The sequence below is a fragment of the Equus caballus genome, chromosome 27, assembly GCF_041296265.1.
Source record: "Equus caballus isolate H_3958 breed thoroughbred chromosome 27, TB-T2T, whole genome shotgun sequence".
NCBI classification, from domain to species: Eukaryota; Metazoa; Chordata; class Mammalia; order Perissodactyla; family Equidae; genus Equus; species Equus caballus.
This window is the reverse complement of record NC_091710.1, coordinates 43,028,962-43,052,716: the sequence shown is the minus strand read 5'-3', so window position 1 is coordinate 43,052,716 and position 23,755 is coordinate 43,028,962. Positions and strand designations below refer to the sequence as shown.

Genomic DNA, 23,755 nt, shown 5'->3' with positions numbered 1-23,755 from the left:
TTAATGCACATGCATATTCTTATCTCCCCTCCCTTTTTATACAAAATACAGCATACTATCTGCAGTGTTGTTTCACCCTTTTCTACTTCATCATATATGCTGGAGACCTTTACTTATCAGTTGAGGAGCGTTCTCCTCATTCTGTTTTACAGCAAACTTGTGTTCTATTGTGTGGATATATCATAGTGTATTTGTCTTCTTTACAGTTGGGTTGCTGCCATCTTTTATCATTCAAACGATGTTGTGATGAATAATCGTGTATACAATTTTGTACAAGTGTATGAGCAGTTTGTATTCCAAGAAATGAGATTCGCTACTTCAAAGAGTAAATAATTTGGTAGGTACTGCCAGACTCTCCTCCCACCAATGGGAGAGGACATTTCCCCATAGCCTTGCCAACAGAGTATCATCAAACTTTATAATTCCTGTCAATCTGATAGATGACAGATGATACCTTAGTTTAATTTGCATTTCTCTTATCATGATGGAGATTAAGCTCTTTACCTGAATGGCAGGGACATTTGGTCTTTCTTTTTCTGTGAACTGTTTGTGCATGCCCTTGGTCCATTTTTCTATTGGGTTCTTGGTCTTTTTTGTTGTTGTTCAAAGTAGTGTATTATTTTTTAAATTTTTATTATTTTTTCTATTTTATGGAGGTCACATTGGTTTATAACATTATGTAAACATCAGGCGTACAACATTATATTTCAGCTTCCAAATAGACTTCATTGTGTTCACCACCAAAGGTCTAGTTGCCATCCGTCACCGTACATGTCTGCCCCTTTACCTCCTTTCACCCTCCCAGTCTTTTTCCTTTTAATATCTAAGACTTATTTATATAGTAGGAGGATTAGAATGGGCTTAATTTTCTCAACACATTACAGAACTATAGCTTTAAAAGAGTCTTAAAAAAGTTATCCATGCCATTCTCTACTCCTTGGAAACTGGACAATTAGAAGAATTTTATTTAGTTTCCCGACCTAAAAGTAATCTATGTTCATTATAGAAATATTGGAAGAAATTTAAAACCACCCAAGTTTGCACTTTCTTATATTCCTTTACTAACCATATAGAATTAAAAAAAGGGACCATCTTCCTGTCACAACCGCATCTCCCAGAGGTGGCCATCAGCGAACATCAATGGTTTGTTGCATAATCCCTTAGTTCTTTTTTTTTACCTCCCCCTATTAGCCCTATGTAAAACTTACGTGGTGAAAATGTTTCATTTCAGCAATATCCTTTATACTCTGTTATTCACCCTTGCACAAGGCAAGGAAAACAAACAAATATATGGTCATCTTTAGGGACTGTGATCCATGCAAACCTAGTATCCTTCCTGGCATCATGGTCATTTTAGGAACAGGGCCTTCTGAGAGGGCCCGGGAAGAAGAAAAGTCTGCTTATTCTATATGGTAACGTGCCACTATCTCAAAACATTTAATTATAGGGTTCTGTTGCATCCTCTTTGGCCCTTCCAATTTAAGTTCTTAGTTAAAAACATTTTAATTTCAATTAGCAGCACAACATCAGAAACAACAAAAACAAACGTTGGGAATTTTGTTAGAATTTATATTTTGAAATAAGAATTCATAATAAATTTTTACAAAATAGTCACATAGCTTGAGTCATCATTACATGCTTCATTTACTTTGAAAAAATTACAGACGTAGTCAAAACAAATAGCCATCATTTATAAATGTGAGTTCTTTTCTTTGAGCACAAGAAAGCTTACGTGAAATGTCAGACTGACAACCAGTAAGACACTAGGATGCCACTGGCTCAGCGCCTCCTGACTGGGGAGGCTGGAGCCCAGCCTCTGTGGCTGGCGGCCATGCCGTTTCTCCTTTCTGGCCTTCAGTTTCCCCGTCCGCCAAAGGAGGGCAAGACTAGATGGTTCTGAAGTCCTATGTACCATGGTCCTTTCATTTCAGAGAACAGTATATAATTATAATGGTATCATTTTCCTGATTGTAAACTTTAACAGAAAATAACTTAACGTGCTCAAAAATTTGACTACAAAGAGTACTATGGTTTTTATTGTGACCCTCACCATCTTTGGAAAATTTCCATTTCAGGAATTTCTGATTTGGCTCACTTTCGTGGAGATTCCTGCCCTGGGGGCGTCCTCCACACACACTGGTACATATGAAGAAACTAGTCAGCAGCGCTTTTTCTGGTCTCCGGCTCTGCCTTCATCACATAGAAGCCGCATCATGCTTCTGCTCAGGCTCAAACCATCTTCTCATTACGGAATGCCCAGCTGACTGATTCCTTGTTTCTTCCTTACGATTCACTGTTTGTTATATAAGTTGTATTTTAATATGTTCTTACAGAATTTCTTCAATACATGCTGCTACTCAGTTTGACCAACAACTTGAGGTTTTCACATAACAGCTCTTCAGAGGCTTTGCTGGTATTTGAAGCTCAACAGATGGCACAGAGACAAATATGCCAGGATACACATGCTAGTAGACGAGCTATATTTCAGCACCTTATAGTTCTAACTACGCCTCCCTTTATTAATGTTGTATTTAGTCTTAAAAGAGTCAACTTAGCGTGCTCATGCTTTCTCCCAAGTAAAATATTTAGTTTCTTTTTCAATATTAAACACAACTCTTTACAACAAAGACATGCTCAGGACAAACATCACAAAACCATGCACTCAGATAAATGATCTAAAAATACGGTTGACTTATCTCCAAATACCAATTCTAAAGTCAAGGGCCTCAAGCCTTTGGCCAGGCCCATGGGTGCACAGTTCTAGGAAACATTATTCCACATGATCGTTTCTAGTCTGACAAAGACCAGGATGCATACTCAAGTGAGAGCACATCAGTATCACTGAAATCCATTACTGCAATATTTAACTTTTCCCATGATTACTTGAAAATTCATATCATAGCATCACTAAAAATTGCTAACGATGAGAGCCGTTAATTTACAATCATTTTCTCTCATCATGATTGTACCACTGTCCATTGTTATTTACTCCTAATTCAATTCAATTTCAACTACCTGATTCTGAGTTTGAGGTAGCTTCACAGTAGTTTTATTGCGATGAAAGCGGCATGTTTCAAAGTACCACTTGGAGGATTAGATGAGATTTAAACGAGAGAAGAAAATACAGTATGAATTATACTGCTTCCTCACTTGGCATACAAAAAAAATAACAAAAACCCACCCATTTCTTTAGTGATAAAAATACAGTTCTTTTGTGAGCATAGAAACAATACACGGAATCTGTTTCTTTCCATGAAAAGTAGGGTCAAGGCAATAGGACTCAAATTCCATGGCTACCTTGCGGTTAACCCGAGTGAGGATATGCATAAGCTCAAGCTTGTGGGCGTACAGCTTCAGCATAGCACAAAGCGACTGGATGAACCAGGATCCGTCCTTCGAATTTCGCCAGGAATAGTAACCTGCAAGGCAAAATATAACCAAAGTACCATGGATACCAGATTTTATAAATTATTACACAACCATAAAGGTAAAAACAAGCATAAACTTCCACAGGTATTATTAGCTATATAAACAAACAAACGACACCTTTGGTTTCAGGGTAAATGATGTTGGAGGGGAAAAAGAAAGTGTACTGTGTATATACCTATGCTTTCAACAAGGGAAAAAGAGTCGTGGACTACCTTTACTGTTGAATTACTGAGAGTTCTACTTTCTGGGCTTCCCTTCCAACAAGGAAAAACAGGAAAACACGCAGAAGACGACGCAAAAGCAAAGATACAAACAGGGTCATTGTAAGTAGCATGGTGTCACAATCAGATTACTGGCTTATCCAAGAAATAAACTGCTTACATATGCACACACATTTGAGTGTCCTAAATTTATTTAAAGGGCATCTGAATAAAGTACAATAAATACATTACAGAGTATTAAAGAAGTCCAAAAGGGGAAATAGTGTATTTTATGGTACTTTTTCATTTTAACTATAGGCTCCACTGTTTTTAGTTTAGAAGTACTTTACCTGGAAAGATGCCTGGAGATTAAAAAGCAATCATACTGAACATATTTGAAAATGTGACACTTTAAAAATATATTTGTCCTATATTTTCTACCTTTGTGACATCCTGAGTTAGTTGTTCAATAAATAATTGTATGATCAATAAATATTTACTTATGTAATTGCATGTGCAACACAACCACAAAAAGTGGAGGTTAGTAACCTATTCATAGATCATTTTTTACCTTGTTCCTTTTCCCTCATTCCATTTCTTTTTTTTGAGGAAGATTAGCCGTGAGCTAACATCTGCTGTCAATCCTCCTCTTTTTGCTGAGGAAGACTGGCTCTGAGCTAACATCTGTGCCCATCTTCCTCTGTTTTATGTGGGACACCTGCCACAGCAGGGCCGGACAAGTGATGCATAGGTCTGCACCGGGATCCGAACCAGCGAACCCCAGGCTGCCAAAACATAATGTGTGAACTTAACTGCTGCGCCACTGGGCTGGCCCACCCCTCATTCCATTTCAACACTATCATATACTATTCATGTTTATCTTTTTTATTTCCTATCTTCCAAAGAATTCCTGGAAAACATACCTCTCTCCATTCTAAGAAGTGGATGAAGCTCTGATTTGGCCTATATTACAACACAGCATCCTATCTGCTATTAGTTCATGAATGATACTGGGTAAGCATGCTTTCTATATATGCGTATTTTCCAGCCAAATTTGGCTAAAGACAATTTTTTGAGACTTCTGTTTGGTTAAGGTACCCTAAAATACCGACAAGTTAGCTGTTTTTTATGTATATCAAAATCTTGATGCCTTTGGAATACACTCTTGGTTGCTGAAAATCCACATATGACATTCGTTATCTGTAACTTCCTTACCAGGTGCTGTGGAATACGCATACAGGAAGTCTGCCTCAACTGGGATTTTCTGACATGCCATGTCATCCTCAATACCACTGTCGGTCTCAATACCACTGTCCAGTTCTGTACCTCGGCAGGCCTAGAGGTAAAAACATAAACATTTATTTAAAACAATATGTGTGTACACAAATAACTGTAATTCCTAAGAAATGGAAAGGCTGTGTAAAAACTGATGTTAATTATGCAGAATCTTTTTGATATAAGTCCAAAACTAAGATTTATTCTATATCTCCTAAGTGGTGGTTTAAATGAATAAAATAGTAACAACAGTTCAGTAGCTTCAGGGAAAAAAATAAACGCTTTTCATAATCCACCTTGATAACTGAGTTGCTCAGTTATATATTACCTGAATAATGAAAAGTTTGGGTTTTCCAGCTAGACTTCTGCAACAATCCCCTTTGAAGAAACATGTTAATTTTTTCAGGTCAATAGGTCCATTTGTTCCAAAAATTATTCCTTCTTCACCATGGCTTAGAAGCACGCAAATAAAACTGCTCCTTTTGCTATGATCTTCTTTAGAAACTGGAAAAACATTTACAAATAAGAAAAAACAACATAACTTTATTCAATCTCATATATACCATACGGGAATAAGATGAAGAAACTTGAGAACAAAACTAAGAGAGATCATCTAGATCCAGCTTGGAGCAGAGCAACAGACCTCAAACCATTTTAGGTAGCTGGCATAAATAACTTCTACTTTACTTAAATAAAATATAGAGTAAGATTATGCACAGTATAGTTCCACAATTCTCATGCTTTATTATTGTATGTGTAATTACATCCAAACTGTAATATAAAGTTGGACAATGAAGGTAATTCTTTTAATTATTTCTTACCACTGCGCATCAATGCCACAATTTCTTCGCCGGTAAGATCATTTTTATTCCTGACTTCGTATTTCAAGTTTGTGAATGTTTCCCTGAGGTTTGCTGCATCCACATCTGTACCAGACCGGGATGCCATTCCTTAGAACGGAAAAAATTACTTTTAATTGCATTTAACAAAAGAAGATTAACTGCTCTGAGATGAAATAAACTATTCAGCAATTCACAGGATCCACAGTCAGTTCTTCCTTTCAAATGCTATGAAGATTCAATTATTCTGATAAGGACACAAAGTCTCTAACTTCTTGGTATTTAGACGACACTTCATAACAGAAGCTATATCAATGTCACGGTCACAAGGATATCTTTCACAGCTGCTTAGATAGTGAAAAACAGAGACAACTTCAATGTCTAACGAGAGTGATTTGGTTAAATAAATGATGGTTCACTTAAATAACGGAATACTATGTTGCCATTAACATTTTTGTAGACAAAATTTTGCCAGGAAAAAATGGTCATTGATTATAAAAAAAATACTAGAAAATATGATCTAACTTTTGAGAAAAAATTATATAGATATATAACAAAACACACACTCAGAGAAACTGTATTTCTTTGATTTTTAAGTTCCCAACGATTTTAAGATACACTACTACTTTCATAATGTCTTTTCAGGAAAAAACCACAAACCACCGCACAGTAACACTGTTCATCAGGCATTCTGCTGTGGGTAATCTCCTTTAATCTTTCCAACCAACATGAGACAGCTACGACGACTGTTTCACTTGTACAGATGTGGGATGTGGAGCACAGAGGACCAGGGACTTGTACAAAGGAACAAAGTGTGTGTTCGATCTGCATCCAGGGATCCTGGGCTTTCAACCTTCCTTTACCAAACCTTCCACAGAAACGTACAGATTGAGTGTATGATGCACTCAGATTTAAAAATGCTAAAGTGTTGGGGGCAACACATCTTAGAAATAAGTTTAATATGTCTGAATAGAAAAAAGATTAAATATCTTTATTTCCAAAATATTATCTGAGTAGTGTGACTATAAGTGATTTTAATTTTTCTCTTTTGCTAATCTGTAATTTCTGAAATTTCTATTAGGGCCATATGTTGTTTCTATAAAATTAAAATAAGCTGATCAAGGTTTTGATATTGGAAAGGCTGAGGACACCATGCACCTGTGTGACAAGGTGACTGAACTCTGGTCCTGGTTTGTGAGCCACTTGGTAGTAAAACAGAAAACATCAGGCTGTCAGAGATCGTTGTGAGAACCTGACCTTTCAATTTCAGAGCAGACAAGGGGCTCACTCGAAGGCTAAGGCCCGACCACTGGTCTAACTATTTTGGGGGGAAGAGTGGAATGATATACTTTTTTTTTTAAAAAAAGAATAGGTTCAGCAATGTAAAATTCTACAGGAAGAGGGCATCATCACTAGCAATGTGAAGCAGAATACCTAATGGCTGAAGACGGTATCTCAACTTATAGCCAAAAGCAATAGAAACGGCACTGTTCAGATTAGACACCCATTTTCAACTACGCTTTCTCTCACTCCTTATAATCTAACACCAAATCCTGCTTATCTTTCCAGTGTAATCTGGCTTCTTTCCATTTTTACCACCACTCTGGTAGATAGCCTCCTAAATTAGATCTGATGCTTCTAGTTTCCTTAATTAAAAATTAATTCTAATGTGATTAATATGCCAATTCAAAGAATTATCACATCAGCAATTTGAAAATGAAAAACGGGGAAACAGCCCAAATGTTCATTCATATGGTAAATTATGCAAATTAAGGGAATGGTATGATTCAGGAATGGGGTATTATACAATCATTAAAATAACATAAAAATTATACAACATGAAAAATGGTAATATTACATTAAGTGGAGCAAGCAGGATACAATATTGCTTGCATATTATGAATAAGATTAAGCTTTAAGAAACGATCAAGGAAAAACATCAAGCGATACATCAAGATGATATTAGCTTTTTAGGATCATGAAGGCTTTTATCTTTTTATATTCTCTAAAAAAAAATTCTAAAATGTATTATTAGATTCAATAGTACACAGTATAGAGACTAAGCAGGGGATTTGGTGAGCAGCCTGTGGCGAACCTAACAGAGTAGTTTCAGTAGAGGGTGAGGAGGAAACAGCAAAACAGGTTCAAGGGGAATTGAAAGAAGTGACGATGGTGAGCTTAAAGTACATGTTTTCAAAATTTAGGGAAGGAGACAAAAATCTGAGCAAAGCTTAGGAGGAAGCTGAGTAGAAGTAAGGTCTCTTTAAGATGGGGTCTGCCATCCGTAGGAGAGGAGGAAAAAGTCAATAGAGCAAATGAAAACACAAAGAAGTGAAGCAGCACAGAAGGTGGGTTCAGAGCTCGGGCTGGGGTGTCAGGCACACCAGGGCTGAGGCCCAGCTCTGCTACTAAATTTCTGTGTGAATCCGCAAGGATATTAACCTTTCAGCATCTAATGGCGGTTACTTTTCAATGCTGTAAAAATTAAATGAGACAATATCTGTGAGGTGCCTTGCACAGTTCCTGGAAAGGACAAACACTACTACTTACTATTTGTTGAGATCCTTCCATTAGCATAAAAGAGGGAGCAGAAGGATAAAGAAGCAAGTGTGACAGAGAAGTCAGGGCAGAAGAGGCCAACATACAGATAGGAGGCTAGCTGTTGGAAGAGGGAGAGACTGTGATGATGGGCAGGAGACTAAGAGTCCATGGTGAATTTTAGGACCTGTGGGTCCTGCTCTCTCTCTACCTTATGGCCATTCTGTGTCATAATTTACTAATAACATCAATACTATTTTTTGTATTATACTAAATATACATGGTACAAATATTTGAAAAGGATGAAAAATTATGTTATGATACATACCAGTACTTTTATGAAAGTTCTTATTATTGATTATTATACATAACCCCATTTCAGGATAATCCATTTTGTAACTACTGTCCAAGGATATTCCAGAGTCCATTGACTTGCTTCCATGTAAGATCTTTCTGTTTGAAAATCAAACAATAGTTTACAAAGATAGAAATGATCAATGCTGCTGTTCACATTAATACAACTTCTAAAGCACATAATAGTTAACGTTTGTAGAATGTAATGTGTCAGGCTGTGTGCTACAGGCTTTTCCTCACTTAAATTGCACAAAAACTCATTTCACAGAAGAGGAAATGACCGCCATGAGGCTAAGGAATGTGCTGACAGTTATGCAGACACTACTGTGTTAGAGCCAAGGCTGAAACCATCTGTTGGACTTCAGAGTTCAGGCTTTTAATCTCTATATTTTATGTTTTTCTCTAAATTTTATTAAAATTTCATCAAATACATTTCATACTCTAAAAAATCCCTATAACTATGTGAAATATTTTACCCTTCAAGGTAAGAGTAAAATCTTAAAAATGAGCCTGAAATTATAAGAAATCAACAAATGCAAAGACGACTCAAAGCACAATATTGATCACAATTGCTAAATTGTTTCTTAAACTCTATGAGCTGAACAAATTAATACATGGAATCACTATTGTAAACAATTGAAAGTACTTGTCTCAAGGTCACTTATCCAAAAATCTCTGTTATCTAGCTCAGGATCAATCAACTTTTTCTCAAAAGGGTCAAATATTAAGTCTTGTAGGGTTGTGGGCTGTCCAGTCTCTGTTGCAGCGACTCCCTTCTGCTGGTGAAAGTAGCTGAGGACAATATGTAAACGAATGGGTGCAGCTATGTTCCAATAAAACCTGACTGACACAGACTGCAGGCCTGACCCTGATCTGGACCAAGAATGAGGACATGACAGGCGTAGGAGCAGCCAAACGTTGATACCTAAAGTCAACATACTCATGCACTTAACCTGAGAGTATTTCACATGATACACAATTCTAAAAGAAATTGTTGGAAAAAGATTAAAAGACTAAATTAATGCAGTCAAGTTCAGAAGTGAACTATTATATTTAGCTAGAGGTAAGGATTCCCATATTTTACAGACGAAAAAATTAAAACTCTTGAAAGATGAGTGGCTTGTTGAAGGTCATACAGATAATGAACCTCAGAAGAGTAATTCCCTACCACCTCCTGCTGCTCCTCTCCCGGCAGAGGGACAGCCAGAGTGGGAGGGGGCACACCTGACAAAGAGCAGAGACTCAAAAGGCCTAGGAGCATGAGGACAACTTATCATAGGATCAAAAGAGACCTAAATTTGTTTTGAGCTCCCATGCAATTTGCTATTAAATTATGTTCTGTACTATATGAAAAGGTAAGAAAACGTGTAAGTCATTTTTAAAAAACCCCAAAAATCTCTAAAATGAGATCACATTTCTTTTTTTTTTTAAGATTTTACTTTTTTCCTTTTTCTCCCCAAAGCCCCCCAGTACATGGTTGTATACTCTTCATTGTGGGCCTTCTAATTGTGGCATGTGGGACACTGCCTCAGCGTGGTTTGATGAGCAGTGCCATGGCCGCGCCCAGGATTCGAACCAACGAAACAGTGGGCCGCCTACAGCGGAGAGCGCAAACTTAGCCACTCGGCCAGGGGGCCAGCCCCAGAGATCACATTTCAAAGGTTTAATTTCTAGGAAAATTCCTTTGTGAAACAAATATTGCTAAATCTTTATTGGTAAGCTCTTAATAGTATTGCTGTAATACTATTGTTTGGTACTACAATTAGTTTGTAATTCCCTGGTTGGTTCAGAATAATAATACTGGGTCTCAGAAATAAACTTTTAGAATTAAAAGTATCACAAGAGATCCCAAATGGATAATAACAGACAGGAATTAAGAGTGTTTGAGTTTTATCTTTTTCCTTTCTTCATTAGAAGCATTAATAAGCAGAATATTTCAAAAAGGAAGACTGAGGAAAAAAAGAGTAAAAGATAATCTATAAACAGGCAATTCTTCTCCAGACTCAGAATTGGCATTTCATTTTAGTCTTAAAACTTATAAATAAATAGGAGGCAAAAAACCTCCCCCAAACACAAAACCTTTCGTCCTGCGAGTGATTTGGGAAGGTCCAGAAGCACCCACAATTGCACGTCCTGCCTCTCCTGTGTGTCCTTCTGCTTCTGAGACAGGGTTTCCGACCATGGGTCAGGCACGGTACCTGGTCCTTCCCTCAATCCTCCCCCAAGTTCCATCAAAGTTTCATTTTAAGGAGGAGCTTCAGAGAGGATCATTTTAACGCGTGTAAAGCCATATCGCTGTTGAGATAGGAAGTCAACTGGGGCTCTTGGTTTGAAAGCCCATTTTTTCTGCTTCCTCACTCCTCAAGGTTTGCTGTATTACATACACCTATCTTTCACTGATTATACAGGATTCCGTTTAAATACTTACGTTTCTGAATTTTTAATGGATTTTGAATCCACTGAGATTTTAGAGTTCTCCATGGATACTTTTATTCACTAGAATATAAAGAAAGTAGAAGTTAATCAAAATCAGTCATTATAAGATCACTGTACTATGTTAATTATTCCAATGATCATCTCTCTAAATACTTTATATGGACTTTTTCCCATTAGCAATACCACTCCCACCCCAGCTTCACCTCTACTGTTAAAGGGTTCTGTGAGTCAAACCTGAGAATAATCCTTTGTAAAGGAATGTGTAATATAGCCCATTTCTCTCTCTCAATCTCTCTGTCTTTTTGAAATGAGCTACGAAGTACATAGAGTACACAGATAAGAAGTGTGCAGCTCGATTAATTTTTACACTTGTATGTCCCCACCAGATCAAGATACAGACTGCCACTTGTTTCTACTACAATCCATCAGCTCATTGGTCAGAACTCAGCCTTTCAACTCAACACAGTTGAAAACCAAAAACTTGAAAAACAAGGAGAAAAAAATCTTGACTTTCTCCAGCCTCTAGAAGCCCTGGCTAACTCAAAAACACCAATCAAAATACGACTTTAACTTAACTCTTATGCTAAAATCATAAATCTTAAAAGAGTACACAACCCCATCAACAGGACTTGCTCAACCATAAAAGCCTTTACAGAAAGTCCAAGCCTCCTTCCCCCTTTCTAAATTTAAATTTTTAAAACTGTGGTAAAATAGACACAAATTCTACCATTTTCACCATTTTTAAGTATACAGTTCCGTGACATTGAGTACACTCATACTGTTGTGTAACCAACACCACCATTCATCTCCGGAACTTTTCTATCTTCCCAAACTGAAAGCAGTACCAAAGTGTCCTCTTCAAGGTCTCCTGAAAGCTAAGGAGACCTCTTCTCTTCTCCAAAGCTAAGTTCTTCCCTCCTGTCTCCCTAAGTTCTGTGTGCACCTGGGTGGGGAAAGATGGAGAAAAGAATATGGAGGAGAGGAGGTGTCACATGCCACTTCAACCACAGGGGAGGGCAGGCTTTGACCTTCTCTCGAAGCTACTCTTTGTTTCTGCACTTCTATAAAGGCTCTCTGCTTTTCTACCATCTTACTTCCTGTAGCTTTTCTAGAAAACCAAGGGAGGATGGTGAGTACAGCTGGGAGGAACCATCTTTTAGTCAGTAAACAAATATCTGGTGGCACATGCTTTGCGCCAGGTACCATTCTAGGTACTAGGACAGGGTGGAAGACAAGACAAAGTTCCTACCTTCAAGAAGCTTTCATTCTAGAGAGGAGGACTAATTATAGATTGATAAGATTTCAAATACTGACAGGGGCTATGAAGAAAATAAAATAGAGTAATGTAATAGACTGGGAGTGTGAGCTCCTTTAGCTAAGGTAGTTGGGGAAGTCATCTCTGAGGTGACATTAACACTGAGATCTAAATGACATAAAGGCTACCAACTGAGGCTGTCCTTGCTGGAGGAAGGACGAGCAAGTACAAAGGCCCTGAAAGAGTCTGGTGCACTCATAGTGCAGAAAGACCAGCTTGACTAGCACATGGTAAAGGAAGGGAAGGAGTGAAGAGAGATGAAGCAGGAAAGGCAAGATCACATGGTACCTCAGGAGCCAAGAGGAGCTTCGACTCTATCCTAACTGCAAGGAGAAACCACTGGAGTGTTTGAAGCAGAGGAGGGACAGCATGCTTTAAAAATACCACTCTGGCTGCGGAGTGAAGAATCGACTGCAGAAGGATGAAGTGGAAGCACACAGGCCAATGAGAAGCCTTCTGGAATAGTTCCGGAAAGAATGCTGGGAGCGTGGACTAAAGCTGCACAGCGAATATAGGTAGTTAAGAATCTGGAATCGAGAAAGAGATCAGGGCTGGAGACATACTGGGGCACTCTGATACGCAGACGGTTACTAGAGGAAGCAGGGCCAGCAAGAGACTTTGGTGAGTGAAACAGGGAAATCAGGTGAATGTGGTGTACGAAAGCATGCAGATGTCTTTCAATGAGTGTCGGGTTGTTTCGAATCTTGCTAAGTGGTCAAGTCAGATGAGGAAAGAAGACCACTGGCTTTGGCAAGAATGTCATGAGGATGGTGGCGATTGTCAGAAAAAATTGTCCAAAACTTGGAAATGGGCAAAAAAATTATTGGATATCATTTTAGTGTGGTGCTAGGCATTGTCTAGAGGAATCTTGGGGAGTATCTGATTTTATGGGTGTCCCCTTTGATGGACCTTCTACTGACTAGGCTGCTTTAGAACTCTGTAGGAAGTTAAGCCATAAAAAACAGATAATCATGCAAATGATTCTCCACAGAAATGAAAATGAATTTTATCCTGTTGTCTTTGATTCAACGGATGCCCAATCTATAGAAAAGATGACCCTCCCAAACTACATTCTATTGCTCTACACGATATTAACCAGTTTTGCTTCTATTAGCAAATTCATTTCATTATACCATCTACATCTGTTTTGTTTCAAATTCTCCTTTGAACTTGTCTTAACATCTTACTGGTTTTATTATTAATTAATTAATTGAATAAAATATTTGACACAATTTATTTTATATTTACACAGCAGCCAAGTTTTACTTTTTGAAAATTATACTTTAAAAGGATCAAGGTTGCTGCAGCGAACTGAGAGAATGAGAGAACAAAAACGAGTAAAGACAACAGTGAGTAAGCACAATTTTGCCATGAAGGGGAAAGGAGAAATGGGACAGCAGCTGGAGAGGGACAAGGGGTAGAGATTTCTTGTTTGGTTTGATAAGAACAAGTGAGGGTTCACCCTCTGTAACAGGAAGACTAACTCTGTGGACACAACATGTGAAGGCTGGTGAATCTGATGGAAGGAGGATGAGGTACTTCTCATATGACTGCATATGATAAACTATGAGACAGGAATCCCCAAATGTCCTATCTATACTTTCATGTGTGCTTACCATGGATTTTATCAAGTAGTACCAAAAACTAATCATGCACAATACCAGCAAAGGTGCATGAGACAGGCATTCTCATAGCCTACTGGAAGGAACATAAATTGGTATCATCTCTTGAGAACATTTTGACAACATGCCCCCCACCCCCAATAAAAGCCTTGAAATTTGATCTAGTAAAATTAGACTTCTAAGAATGCAGCCTAAGGAAATAACCCCAGGGGTTGGGGAGAGGAGAGAAAGGGAAGGATACATTATTCATCAAAATAGTGAGAATTTGAGGGGCTGGCCCCATGGCCGAGTGGTTAAGTTTGCGCACTCCGCTGCAGGCGGCCCAGTGTTTCGTTAGTTCGAATCCTGGGCGTGGACATGGCACTGCTCATCAGACCATGCTGAGGCAGCGTCCCACATGCCACAACTAGAAGAACCCACAACGAAGAATACACAACTATGTACCGGGGGGCTTTGGGGAGAAAAAGGAAAAAATAAAATCTTTAAAAAAAAAAAAAAATAGTGAGAATTTGAGCAGAGAAATAGTTAAGTTATGGTATACCCATACGTTGGTTAATATAGCTATAAAACTTTTTTAAAGAACTAATCAGTGACGTGGGAAATGCTTATAACATAAGGCTAAGTAAAAATAGGCTATAAAACTGCTTAAAACAATATAATCTCAATTAAAATAAACACAAGAAAAAGACCAAAAGTAATTATACAGCATCTTTACATATTAACCAATTTATTAATAGTGGCTATCTCTAGATGATGGAAATACTGACAACTTACTTATTCCTTCATATTTTTCTATATTTCCTAATTTTTCTATAACAGCTGCATTGTTTTTAAAGTTATAAAATAGAACCAAGATTATTTCATAAAATAATATCTATCAACATTGGCAGACTGCATCAAACAGGACTGTGCTGGCCAATTTCAACTCTCAGCCCTTTTTTAAGAGTGACAAAAATAGGGAATCTCTACTACTATGAAACTTGCAACCCTTCCTTGACTGCTCTGTACCATTCCAGGCCATCTGCCTTTCTTCTTCTCTTGCGTACATATAACAAACATGTATTAGGTACAGGGAAATCTCAAACTTCCTTGAACCAGAAATGTCATAAAGACCAACTCACTCGCCCCATGCAAGCCAATTCTAAGTGGGTAGACCATAAATCAAAATAATTATCCATCCATGCTTGAAAAATAAAGTCATGGTTAATTTGATTAATTGAAAGAACTAATCAGAGTGGCTAGAGTAGCTAACAAGTTCCAGAGTGGCTAACAATTCCGGAAACATAGGCAAATACATAATAAATGGTTTATTTGACATTGCAATCCATGAGAAAACATGACCTATGTTTCAAGACTTTATGGCCAGCCTGTAAAAAAATCTGGAGTGAAAACACAATGGGAAAGAAACCTTAACAAGATGATAAATTCTGAAGTTGAACCTGGAGCTCCTGTCAGTGTCCTTGCTGGCCCCAGGGTTTGCCTCAAATTGGCCCTTTGAACAAGTTTGCCAAATGCAGGGTACACAGTATGTGCTCATACTACATATCAACCTAAATATTGGTAGGTTCCCACCAACGATCAAGGCCCTAAGGACAGATCTCTTACTGAACACTTCTGCAAACAGTGCAGTGATTCTTGGGCTGAAATACCAACTTCTAGCAACCTTTCCTTTCCTGCCAACGATAAAGCTGTGGGATACAACGATTCTATCCTATGACTGGAATAGAAGGTTTAGATTTAAATAGTGACCAGCCTTCGTGAGTTTAAAAATATTCGGCTTCTTGACTCCTACCAATGAAGATTTCATCTAAATATTAGCTGACGTTTAAGTAGTCATCTCCTTTTCACACATTTAATCAACTTTCGTTAACCAAATAATTCCCAAAAGTTAAAGAAAGTTGCAGATAGATCAGTCCGAATATAAGCAATTGTCATTTAATCATTTCTGATATTAGACATGAGATAGACTATTTTGCTTGAGTAAGGTAATTGGTGGCTGAAAGGCAAAAACATGCCTTCTGTTAAAATAGGATCTAAAACAGTGTTAAGACTATTTCATAAGGATTTCTCAGGAACAACGTACTATATGTATTGTTTCCTTCATTATTGGTATCTGGATAATATATACTGCAACAGTATCAGCTGACCTTCACACACTATTAAAAATTTATATAATGGTAAACAAAGTCCTCATTGCGTCAGACATGTGCACACTTGCACTTACTTGCCACCATCTGCTTTTTCCTCACGAAAGCCCCAAACCCGCACTCTTGGGAGCAGAACTTTCTTGCAGAACTCACTATAGTGTTAACATTTAGCATGACCTCACCTCCATTAGCTAATGCCTGGCTGAATACAAGTTATTCTGGGGATGGTGATCTCATCCTAGAAAGACAAAAAATTATCCCCCCAAGGGAAATATTTAAGGCCCTAAACAATAACAGGAGTTTAAGTTCTTAGAACAGTTTCTTTTTTTTTTTTCTTTGAGGAAGATTAGCCCTGAGCTAACTACTGCCAATCCTCCTCTTTTTGCTGAGGAAGACTGGCCCTGAGCTGACATCTATGCCCATCTTCCTCTACTTCATAAATGGGACGCCTACCACAGCATGGCTTGCCAAGCAGTGCCATGAAGAAGTGGAATGTGCGAACTTAAGTGCTGCGCACCAGGCCAGCCCCTCTTAGAACATTTTCATTTGATAAAACAGAAATATGAAAATATACAATAGGGGTTTAAAAAATATATCTTGGCACAACAATGGACTTAACACCAATTATTTCTGATTGTACTGATGTATGTACTTCTTTCCTTCCATTCAGGATGCTGATGATAATAAGGTAAACTTTTTAACATATATTAATTAGGTCCCAGAGAAGTTCCAAGTGGACTATTTGACATTAGATAGCAACTTGGAACTTGGGTCTTAGAATCACTTCTCTAGTTCCTAAATTCCTTTAACACTTGCCACAGGAGCCACAACAGTCAGATCTTCGAAAGTTAAAAAATGTTGTCAGCATAAACTTACTGTCACTGTAAAATAGATACTTAAATATTTTATGCTGTGTTTTCCTGAAGTGAAAAGTTGTAATGTTCTCCCTATTTATATTGTGGTTAAGCCAACTAAAGAGACTATTGCACACTACAATAAGGAAGTAAAGCAGAATAAACTATCTACAGAGTTAAGGTAGAGGAATAAAAATTAACTTCTAAAATTAAAATATCTACATGAAGTTATAAAGCATTAAAAATTTGGAAAAAAACCCTGTTATTAAAAATGAATATTGGGGCCAGCCTGGTTCGCACATTCTGCTTTGGCGGCCTGGGGTTCGGCGGTTCGGATCCCAGGTACGGACCTGGCACGGCGTGGCAAGCCATGCTGTGGCAGGCATCCCACATATAAAGTAGAGGATGATGGGCACGGATGTTAGCTCAGGGCTCCTCAGAAAAAAACAGAATAGTTTGAAAGTGTGCCTATGGTAGAGATTTCAAAATGAGACATGAAATAGTATAACCAGTTTGAGAGTCTTACTCAGCTAAACCATCACCCATCAGTAGGCTGTTCTTGCTACCTGTCCTACAAGGAAAGTGATGTAAGGGATAAAACCTGGTTTCTGCTCTAATGGGTTTAAAATCTCAAAATAAGACATAAGAACCAACACTGCTCACTTTTGAATCATCTCCATGAATATAAGTATCTTAAAAAAAAAAATTTATAAGTAAAGATTTACCAAAACAGGTAGCCAAAAAGACCAAAGATTCACAATGCCATGCGTGATCTGAGCATTGTGTACAAAGTGTTGCGTAATAACCCTTCCTCCCACTGCCTACTCTTATGGGCTAGACTCTGGGCTAAAAGATACTTTTATTGATTGACTGATGTGTTACTTATTTACGTATTTCTGGTTCATCCTTCCAATGATGCTGAGACATCATGATCCCCTTTCCATAGTTCAGTTGACTGAGACTTAGAACAGGTAAATAACTTCCAAGTGGCACAGCCAGGATTTCGCATCTGTCTGTCTTACCCGCCCACTCTTCTACATGGCTTCGTACCATATAGGACGGGGAATACTATCAATGATTTCAAGGAAGGAAACAAAAATCCACAACCTAGAAGCTCTAATTAAAATGAGACAAAGAGCATAAATAACATGGTAGAAACTGACTGCAGAGACAGTGAAATAGTATAAGGTGCACTTACTCTAATTAATGAAGAAAACAGAAATGATGGTTATGCTGTTTCTGAGGCCCCTGGGTAATTTACTTCTAAAAGTAAAATAACTGGTTTCATGTTAAATATTCAGTATAAGTCATTAAGACTTATTTTCTGATCTTTGTTTGCCTCAAAAGAAAGGTGAAGCCTTTCTAGTATGACTTCTGGGGAGACTCAACTTTTGTCAAAAAACTTGAAAAACACCAGGATTGTATTTATCACCAATTTGAGAGGCATTTGTTACCAAAGTCTCAAAAGCAGTCACATTTCCAGATTTAGTAAGTGAAACAGAGAGAACATACTTTTGCCTATAGTTTGGCTAAGAAAACATTTCAGCTGTAATGTACTAGAGGTTTTTTTGAAATCGTTTCCCATCCAGTCTCTGAATTTCTTTCTTTGGGGATTTATAACAATCACCAAACTGGATATTGTCATTGGGCCTGGTAATGTCAATCTTCTATTATTTATTTTGTAATTAAGGTGAAAAGGCACAAAGAGCAAGTAAAACTAAACACAGAATAAACTAACATGGGTTCAGTTGTGCAATACAAACAAATAAAACCATTCTTTCCTTGTCTCTGGCAAGGGCCACACGACCAGGAAGACAGACTGGAGTCCTCCCCACTATTCAAAGCCATTAGCCAGAAAGAACACAGTACTGACTATGTGCAAGGGGTCTGTCTTCCCCTCCCTTGAGGCCCTAAGATGGTGTCTTTGGAGGGACAAAAGGAGAAATGGGAAAGTCCTTGCAGACCTAAATATTTTGTATGAAATGAATGTAAAATGAAGGATCTTGGGTGCCTTTTATAAACCTGCAAGGCCTCTTCCCTCCCACTGAGAACCACTCATCTATAGAAGCAGATTTAAGTTTATAACCACCTGATTAAAGAAATCCTGCCTGCCAGAGAAGGTTTGAAACTGCAAAAAGTCAGAGTCAGCAGTATCTATTCAATCATCACCTGCGCCATCAGAAGTTACTGAACACCAACTGTGCGCAAAGTACTGTAGCAAACCTTGAGTGCGTCAAGTAACAGGAGAGAGAAGGATCCTGGCCCAATGTGGGACTCATGCCCATGCTGACTAGCATTCAAAAGTGGCTCAACAAGGCAAATGCCAGTGTTCAGTACACATCAGATAACTTTATCTTACTCTCCCCTAACTCAGAAGCTCTATAAGCAATTTGAAGGCAAGAACAAAATAGGGAGAGAAATAACAATATGACATAGACATTTACAAAGCACCCTCACAGACATTATCTCACTTTATCCTCAGAACCCTGTGAGGTATGTATATTACTTATGCCTATTTATGGATGACCTGGTAAGTGTCACCCTTGGGACCTGGCCTTAGGTTGTCTGACAACAGAGTACCTATTCCCCCTATTACATTTGTATTTGTTAAATGTGTACAAAACAGCATATAACAGTTTAAGAATTCCCACATCTTTTTTTTAGGCCCAAACATTAGTGATCCACATCTTTAAGGCAGAGCTTTAAAAAGTATCTAATATTAAGCGCCAGAATTAATTTAACACTGTTCATGAGAATAAAGACTGCTTTCTAGAATTACAAGAGGGATGAAGCAGTAGGAGATTGTGCTAAATTAGGTTCGAAAGCAAAACAGTTAAAGAGGCATTGTAATTGTCTACATCAGATAAGATGCCAGTCTCTTAAAATGGCAGGAGGCAAGGCCTTTTTTTCAGGATAGCAAAGCAACTCTGACTTAATTAGGTATAATGTTTTATTTCTTTTTTACTGTTAACAGGTTTTATTGCCACACTCCAAAACACATTCTAACTTTCAAAAGCCTTCTTTTGCAAAAGAGCAAAGCAAAACCAAAGCTCAAACATCAGGTTGTGATGGAGATAACTTAAACTTTGCATTTCATTCTTAGACATCATGTGTAACTATAATGCATTCAAAGTGGCTGAGCACATTTTGATACAGGCTGGTCTAACCTCCTTGCTAAGCACCTCCTGTTACTATCTTGTATACTCACATTGTTACAATGACTCCATATTTCACCTTTACCATTCCTTTCTAATCCAATCTTTTAATTATAATTTGCTAAGTAATACTAAAACACGTTTATTTTTTCTAGATAGGGCATAATTATTAAAAAGCATAATACTGTAGGAGGGGTATTCACTTGTGCAGGCCCTGGATAAGGGGAAAGACACTAATGAACAACAAAAACACAGTTCCTCAGGGAATTTGCTTAAAAGCTAGTAGGGACGAAAGGAAACAAGCAACTGCAAAGGATATGATATTTCCCTCTTAGGGAACTCCGACGCAAAAGGAGCACATGATATAAGACTTAACCTTCACACGTTTAAGGAGAACAGAAATCTAAGCAGAAGTTCCTCAAGCAGATGTGATGAATGCAGGTGTGTTTCAGGCAGAGAATAGGTATTAAGATCAGAAGGGCTGTGTAGAAAGTGAAACAGTGCTATAACAAAAGATAAGGAAAGGGAGGGGAGCAAGGAGCCAACCTGTGCTTGGCTTTGTTAACCATGTTAAGGGACTGGGTTTATCCTACGGGCAAACAAACAGTTTTCTAGATTTCTACTTTGTGAACATCCCTCAGCCTGTGCTCTAAAGAATGGAGTGGATGAGAGGGGCAGGGTGTCTGGAAGTATGGAGGCCAAGAAGGAGGCTGCTGTAGCCAGGTAAGAGCCTATGGTGACTTAAATCAGAGATGGAGAGAAGTGGACAGATCTGGTGGACATTTAGGAGGCTTGGTGGCTAACTGGGGAAGGAGTGGAGAGTGGTAGCTGAGAAGCCTGGTTCCTGGTTTTCTGGCTTGGGTTCCACTGATTGAGAATGGGACAGAGGCAGCTGCTTGGGAAGTAAAGCTTGAGAGCAGAACAGGAGTGACAAGTGTGAGAAAGGCACTCTTATTCAGCGTGGCCTGAGCGGATTTCAAAGCAGCTCCTGGGTGAATTTGGCCACGGACACACAGTCACATGGCCGAACTGGATGGATTCATGGAGACCTTCAGGTCTGAAAAGGAATTAGAGTTTAACACCTGAAATTACTTCTCCAGAAAACTGAGTCACACAGGCAATCCGGGAAGATCCAGGCCCGAGATAAAGAAGGCAGCAGAGACCAAACCCTCTTCCAATAATGGGAGGTTCAGCTCCGAGGGCCAGCGCCACTCAGACAGTACCGAGCCCGCCTCCTGCCCTCGGGGCATCGTTTCTCATTGCCGACCATCCGCGACTCCCTTCCCGATCCAACACTCAGCCTGCGGTCCCGGGCACCCTCACTTCCCAAGCATCCCGCTGCCTCCGCTCCCAGGTCCGACCTCCTCCCACCCGGCCTCCCGCGACCCCCTCCCGCGAGCTCCGCGACAGGGGTCCAGCCCCCAGCTACCCGACCTCGGAGCCCCGGCCCCGTCTCCCCCCAACCCACAGCCCGGCCTCTCGATCTTCGGTCCGCCTCCCGTCCCCCGGGCTCGGCATCTCCAGCCGGGTTTCCGCTCCCCGGCCCGGTCTCCCGTCCCCCTGTCCTCCCCCACCACCCTCCCCCAGCCTCGACGCTCCCGGCTCGGCCTCTCGATCTGCGGTCCGGTTTCCCGGGTCGGCATCTCCAGCCGAGTCTCCGCCGTCTGCCTCCACACCCCCGGCCCGGCCTCCCGACCCCAGGCCGACTCTCTCGCTCCGTGGGCTGCAGGCTCGTCCTCGCACTCGTCGTCGTGGCAAAACAAAGGATCCGCAACCCGGACTGTGCCCATCTCCTCCGTCTCCTCGGAGCAGCCGCAGGGCCCAACAGGTCCCCGGGGCGCGCGCTGGGCTGCAGGAGATGGAGGGAGCGGGCCCCGGGCTGACGGCGCCGCGGCGAGAAGACAGGAGGGCAGCACTCACCGCTCAGCCTCCACGCACCACTCCGCGCCCCTCAGCTCTGCGCCCCGCCAGCTCCGCTTCTGTAGCCCCCACCCTGTCCGGCTCAGCTCCGTTCCGAGCACGGCCCGCCCCCTCTGGCTCCGCCCCCTCCGCGTCGACGTGTCTCCCGCCCCGCCCCACCCCGCCCCCGCCCCGAATGCCGCTCCCACAGAGGCCCGGAGCGCTCCCCGCTCGCCCGCCCGCCCGCCAGTCCAAGAACATCGTCCCCTGCCTCCTCCAAGCCGCCCCTCACAGGCCCGGCGCGCTCTGACCCCGCCCCCGCCGCAAGAACACCGCCCCGCCCGGAGGGCGCGCTCTCGTAGGCCCGGCGCTCTCTGGCCCCGCCCCCGCGCAGTGAACACCGCCCCCCCCCGGAGGTCGCGCTCTCATTGGCCCGGCCCGCTCTGGCCCCGCCCCCGCGCAGAGAACGCCGCCAAGCACCGCCCCGAGGCCGCGCTCTCACGGGTCCGGCGCGCTCGGGACCCGGCCCCGCGCCAGGTTTGAAGACGCGTTAGCGCCACCGTGGGCAGGTCTCAGGTCCCGCCAGCCAGAGAGGACACGTGGGTGTCCCCCCCCCTTGCGGGGGGTTCTGGAGGGAAACGGAGGGAGACCGGAAAGCCGCGCCAGGCCCAAGGGGCAGAGAGACCGGAGTCGAGGGCGGGCCTGCCGCCCTGTTGGACCTCTGGGAGGAAGGGGAGCAGGCCGACCCGCGCTGGTAATCTCCCCTTCCCCCGCATGACCTGAAGCCTTTCCTTAGGTCCCTTCCAATTCGTCCCTAAATCAAAAACCTGCACTGCCTACTGGTTCCCCTCTTTTGGGTTACGAAATCCTTTCAGACTCTGATGCAAACTATGAATCATTTTTGCAGAAGAAGAAGAATCTACCCACACAAATGACCAGGAAATTGCGCATCCAATTTCTAGAGATTCATGATATTCTGACAAGTCAGGGACCCCGTATTAAGAACATTTGTGCCTATTTGGGTATAAATCAGGGGCCGTATTTTGTACATAAGTATACATCATTATATATGTGCTACCGTTTGTTGAGCGCTTGTTCTGTGCTCTTAGGTGTGCCCAAATGCATTTTCTTGTTTTAGCCTTTCAACAACACCGGGAGGTAGGAATTCCAGTCCCCACCAGGGCTTAAAGAGGTTAAGTAGTTTGTTCTTACTAAAAGGAGAGTTACAGGAGTTAAACTCGGATCCCAGGAATAAAACTTAGGCCTTTCTTTATCCCTCCCAAATTGAGAGAAGATGAATATTTGGCTATCCTTTTTCTGCTGCGGTAAAACTGAAGAATAGGACCCACTCCCAACCCTAAGTGGTTCAGCATGCAGTTATTCATAAGGAAGGCGCCAGTATAATTCATCAAGTCCTGTTATGCCGTGGTGATGCCCAAACCCCTTCCTGTGCTAAACTTTCTTTCTTTCGTTTTTTTTGCTGAGGAAGACTGGCCCTGAGCTAACATTTGTTGCCAATCTTCCTCTTTTTTTTTTTTTTTTTGCTTGAGGAAGATTAGCCCTGTGCTAACATCTGTGCCAGTCTTCCTCTATTTTGTATGTGAGTGGCTGCCACAGTGTGGCTGAGGAATGTTGTAGGTCAGTGCCTGGGATCCAAACCCATGAGCCTGGTAGCTAAAGTGAGCAAGCCAA

At 40.7% G+C, this 23,755-nt stretch overlaps 2 protein-coding genes across 39 annotated transcripts in view; one reads left to right on the top strand and one right to left on the bottom strand.

Annotated features, from left to right (window-relative positions):
• Positions 1 to 1,555: 1,555 nt before the first annotated feature.
• On the bottom strand, positions 1,556 to 22,231 carry CASP3 (caspase 3). 3 transcript variants are annotated; one of them, XM_023630401.2, is made up of 7 exons: positions 22,085 to 22,231; positions 11,064 to 11,131; positions 8,610 to 8,734; positions 5,726 to 5,854; positions 5,233 to 5,408; positions 4,845 to 4,965; positions 1,556 to 3,419 (listed from the first exon to the last, which is right to left on the bottom strand). In XM_023630401.2, exons 2-7 carry the CDS (start codon positions 11,114 to 11,116, stop codon positions 3,190 to 3,192), a joined length of 834 nt encoding a protein of 277 aa, XP_023486169.1. In that variant the 5' UTR covers positions 11,117 to 11,131; positions 22,085 to 22,231; the 3' UTR covers positions 1,556 to 3,189. The 3 variants fall into 3 exon arrangements, with proteins under 3 accessions (XP_023486169.1, XP_023486170.1, NP_001157433.1); NM_001163961.1 differs by lacking the exon at positions 22,085 to 22,231 and having other exon boundaries at positions 3,091 to 3,419; positions 11,064 to 11,132; XM_023630402.2 differs by lacking the exons at positions 4,845 to 4,965; positions 22,085 to 22,231 and having other exon boundaries at positions 11,064 to 11,125.
• Positions 22,232 to 22,511: 280 nt separating this feature from the next.
• Positions 22,512 to 23,755, top strand: part of PRIMPOL (primase and DNA directed polymerase) — a 40,158-nt gene continuing 38,914 nt past the window's right edge. For 32 of the 36 annotated variants that reach the window (XM_070253215.1, XM_070253208.1, XM_070253200.1 and 29 more), the window contains exon 1: positions 22,523 to 22,817. The gene's annotated coding sequence lies outside the window, so the exon portion shown is untranslated. Of the gene's footprint in view, positions 22,818 to 23,755 lie in introns of all 36 variants that reach the window. The other 4 variants (XM_023630917.2, XM_023630911.2, XM_023630914.2 and 1 more) reach the window with 3 other exon arrangements.

Coding starts and splice junctions, on each gene's coding strand:
- CASP3 (XM_023630401.2), bottom strand. CDS start 11,116: ATGGAGAACTCTAAAATCTCAGTGGATTCAAAATCCATTAAAAATTCA. Junction 4,966..5,232: donor CCAAACTTTTCATTATTCAG/GTAATATATAAC, acceptor TTTTACCTCTAG/GCCTGCCGAGGTACAGAACT. Junction 3,420..4,844: donor TGCGTATTCCACAGCACCTG/GTAAGGAAGTTA, acceptor TTTGCCTTGCAG/GTTACTATTCCTGGCGAAAT.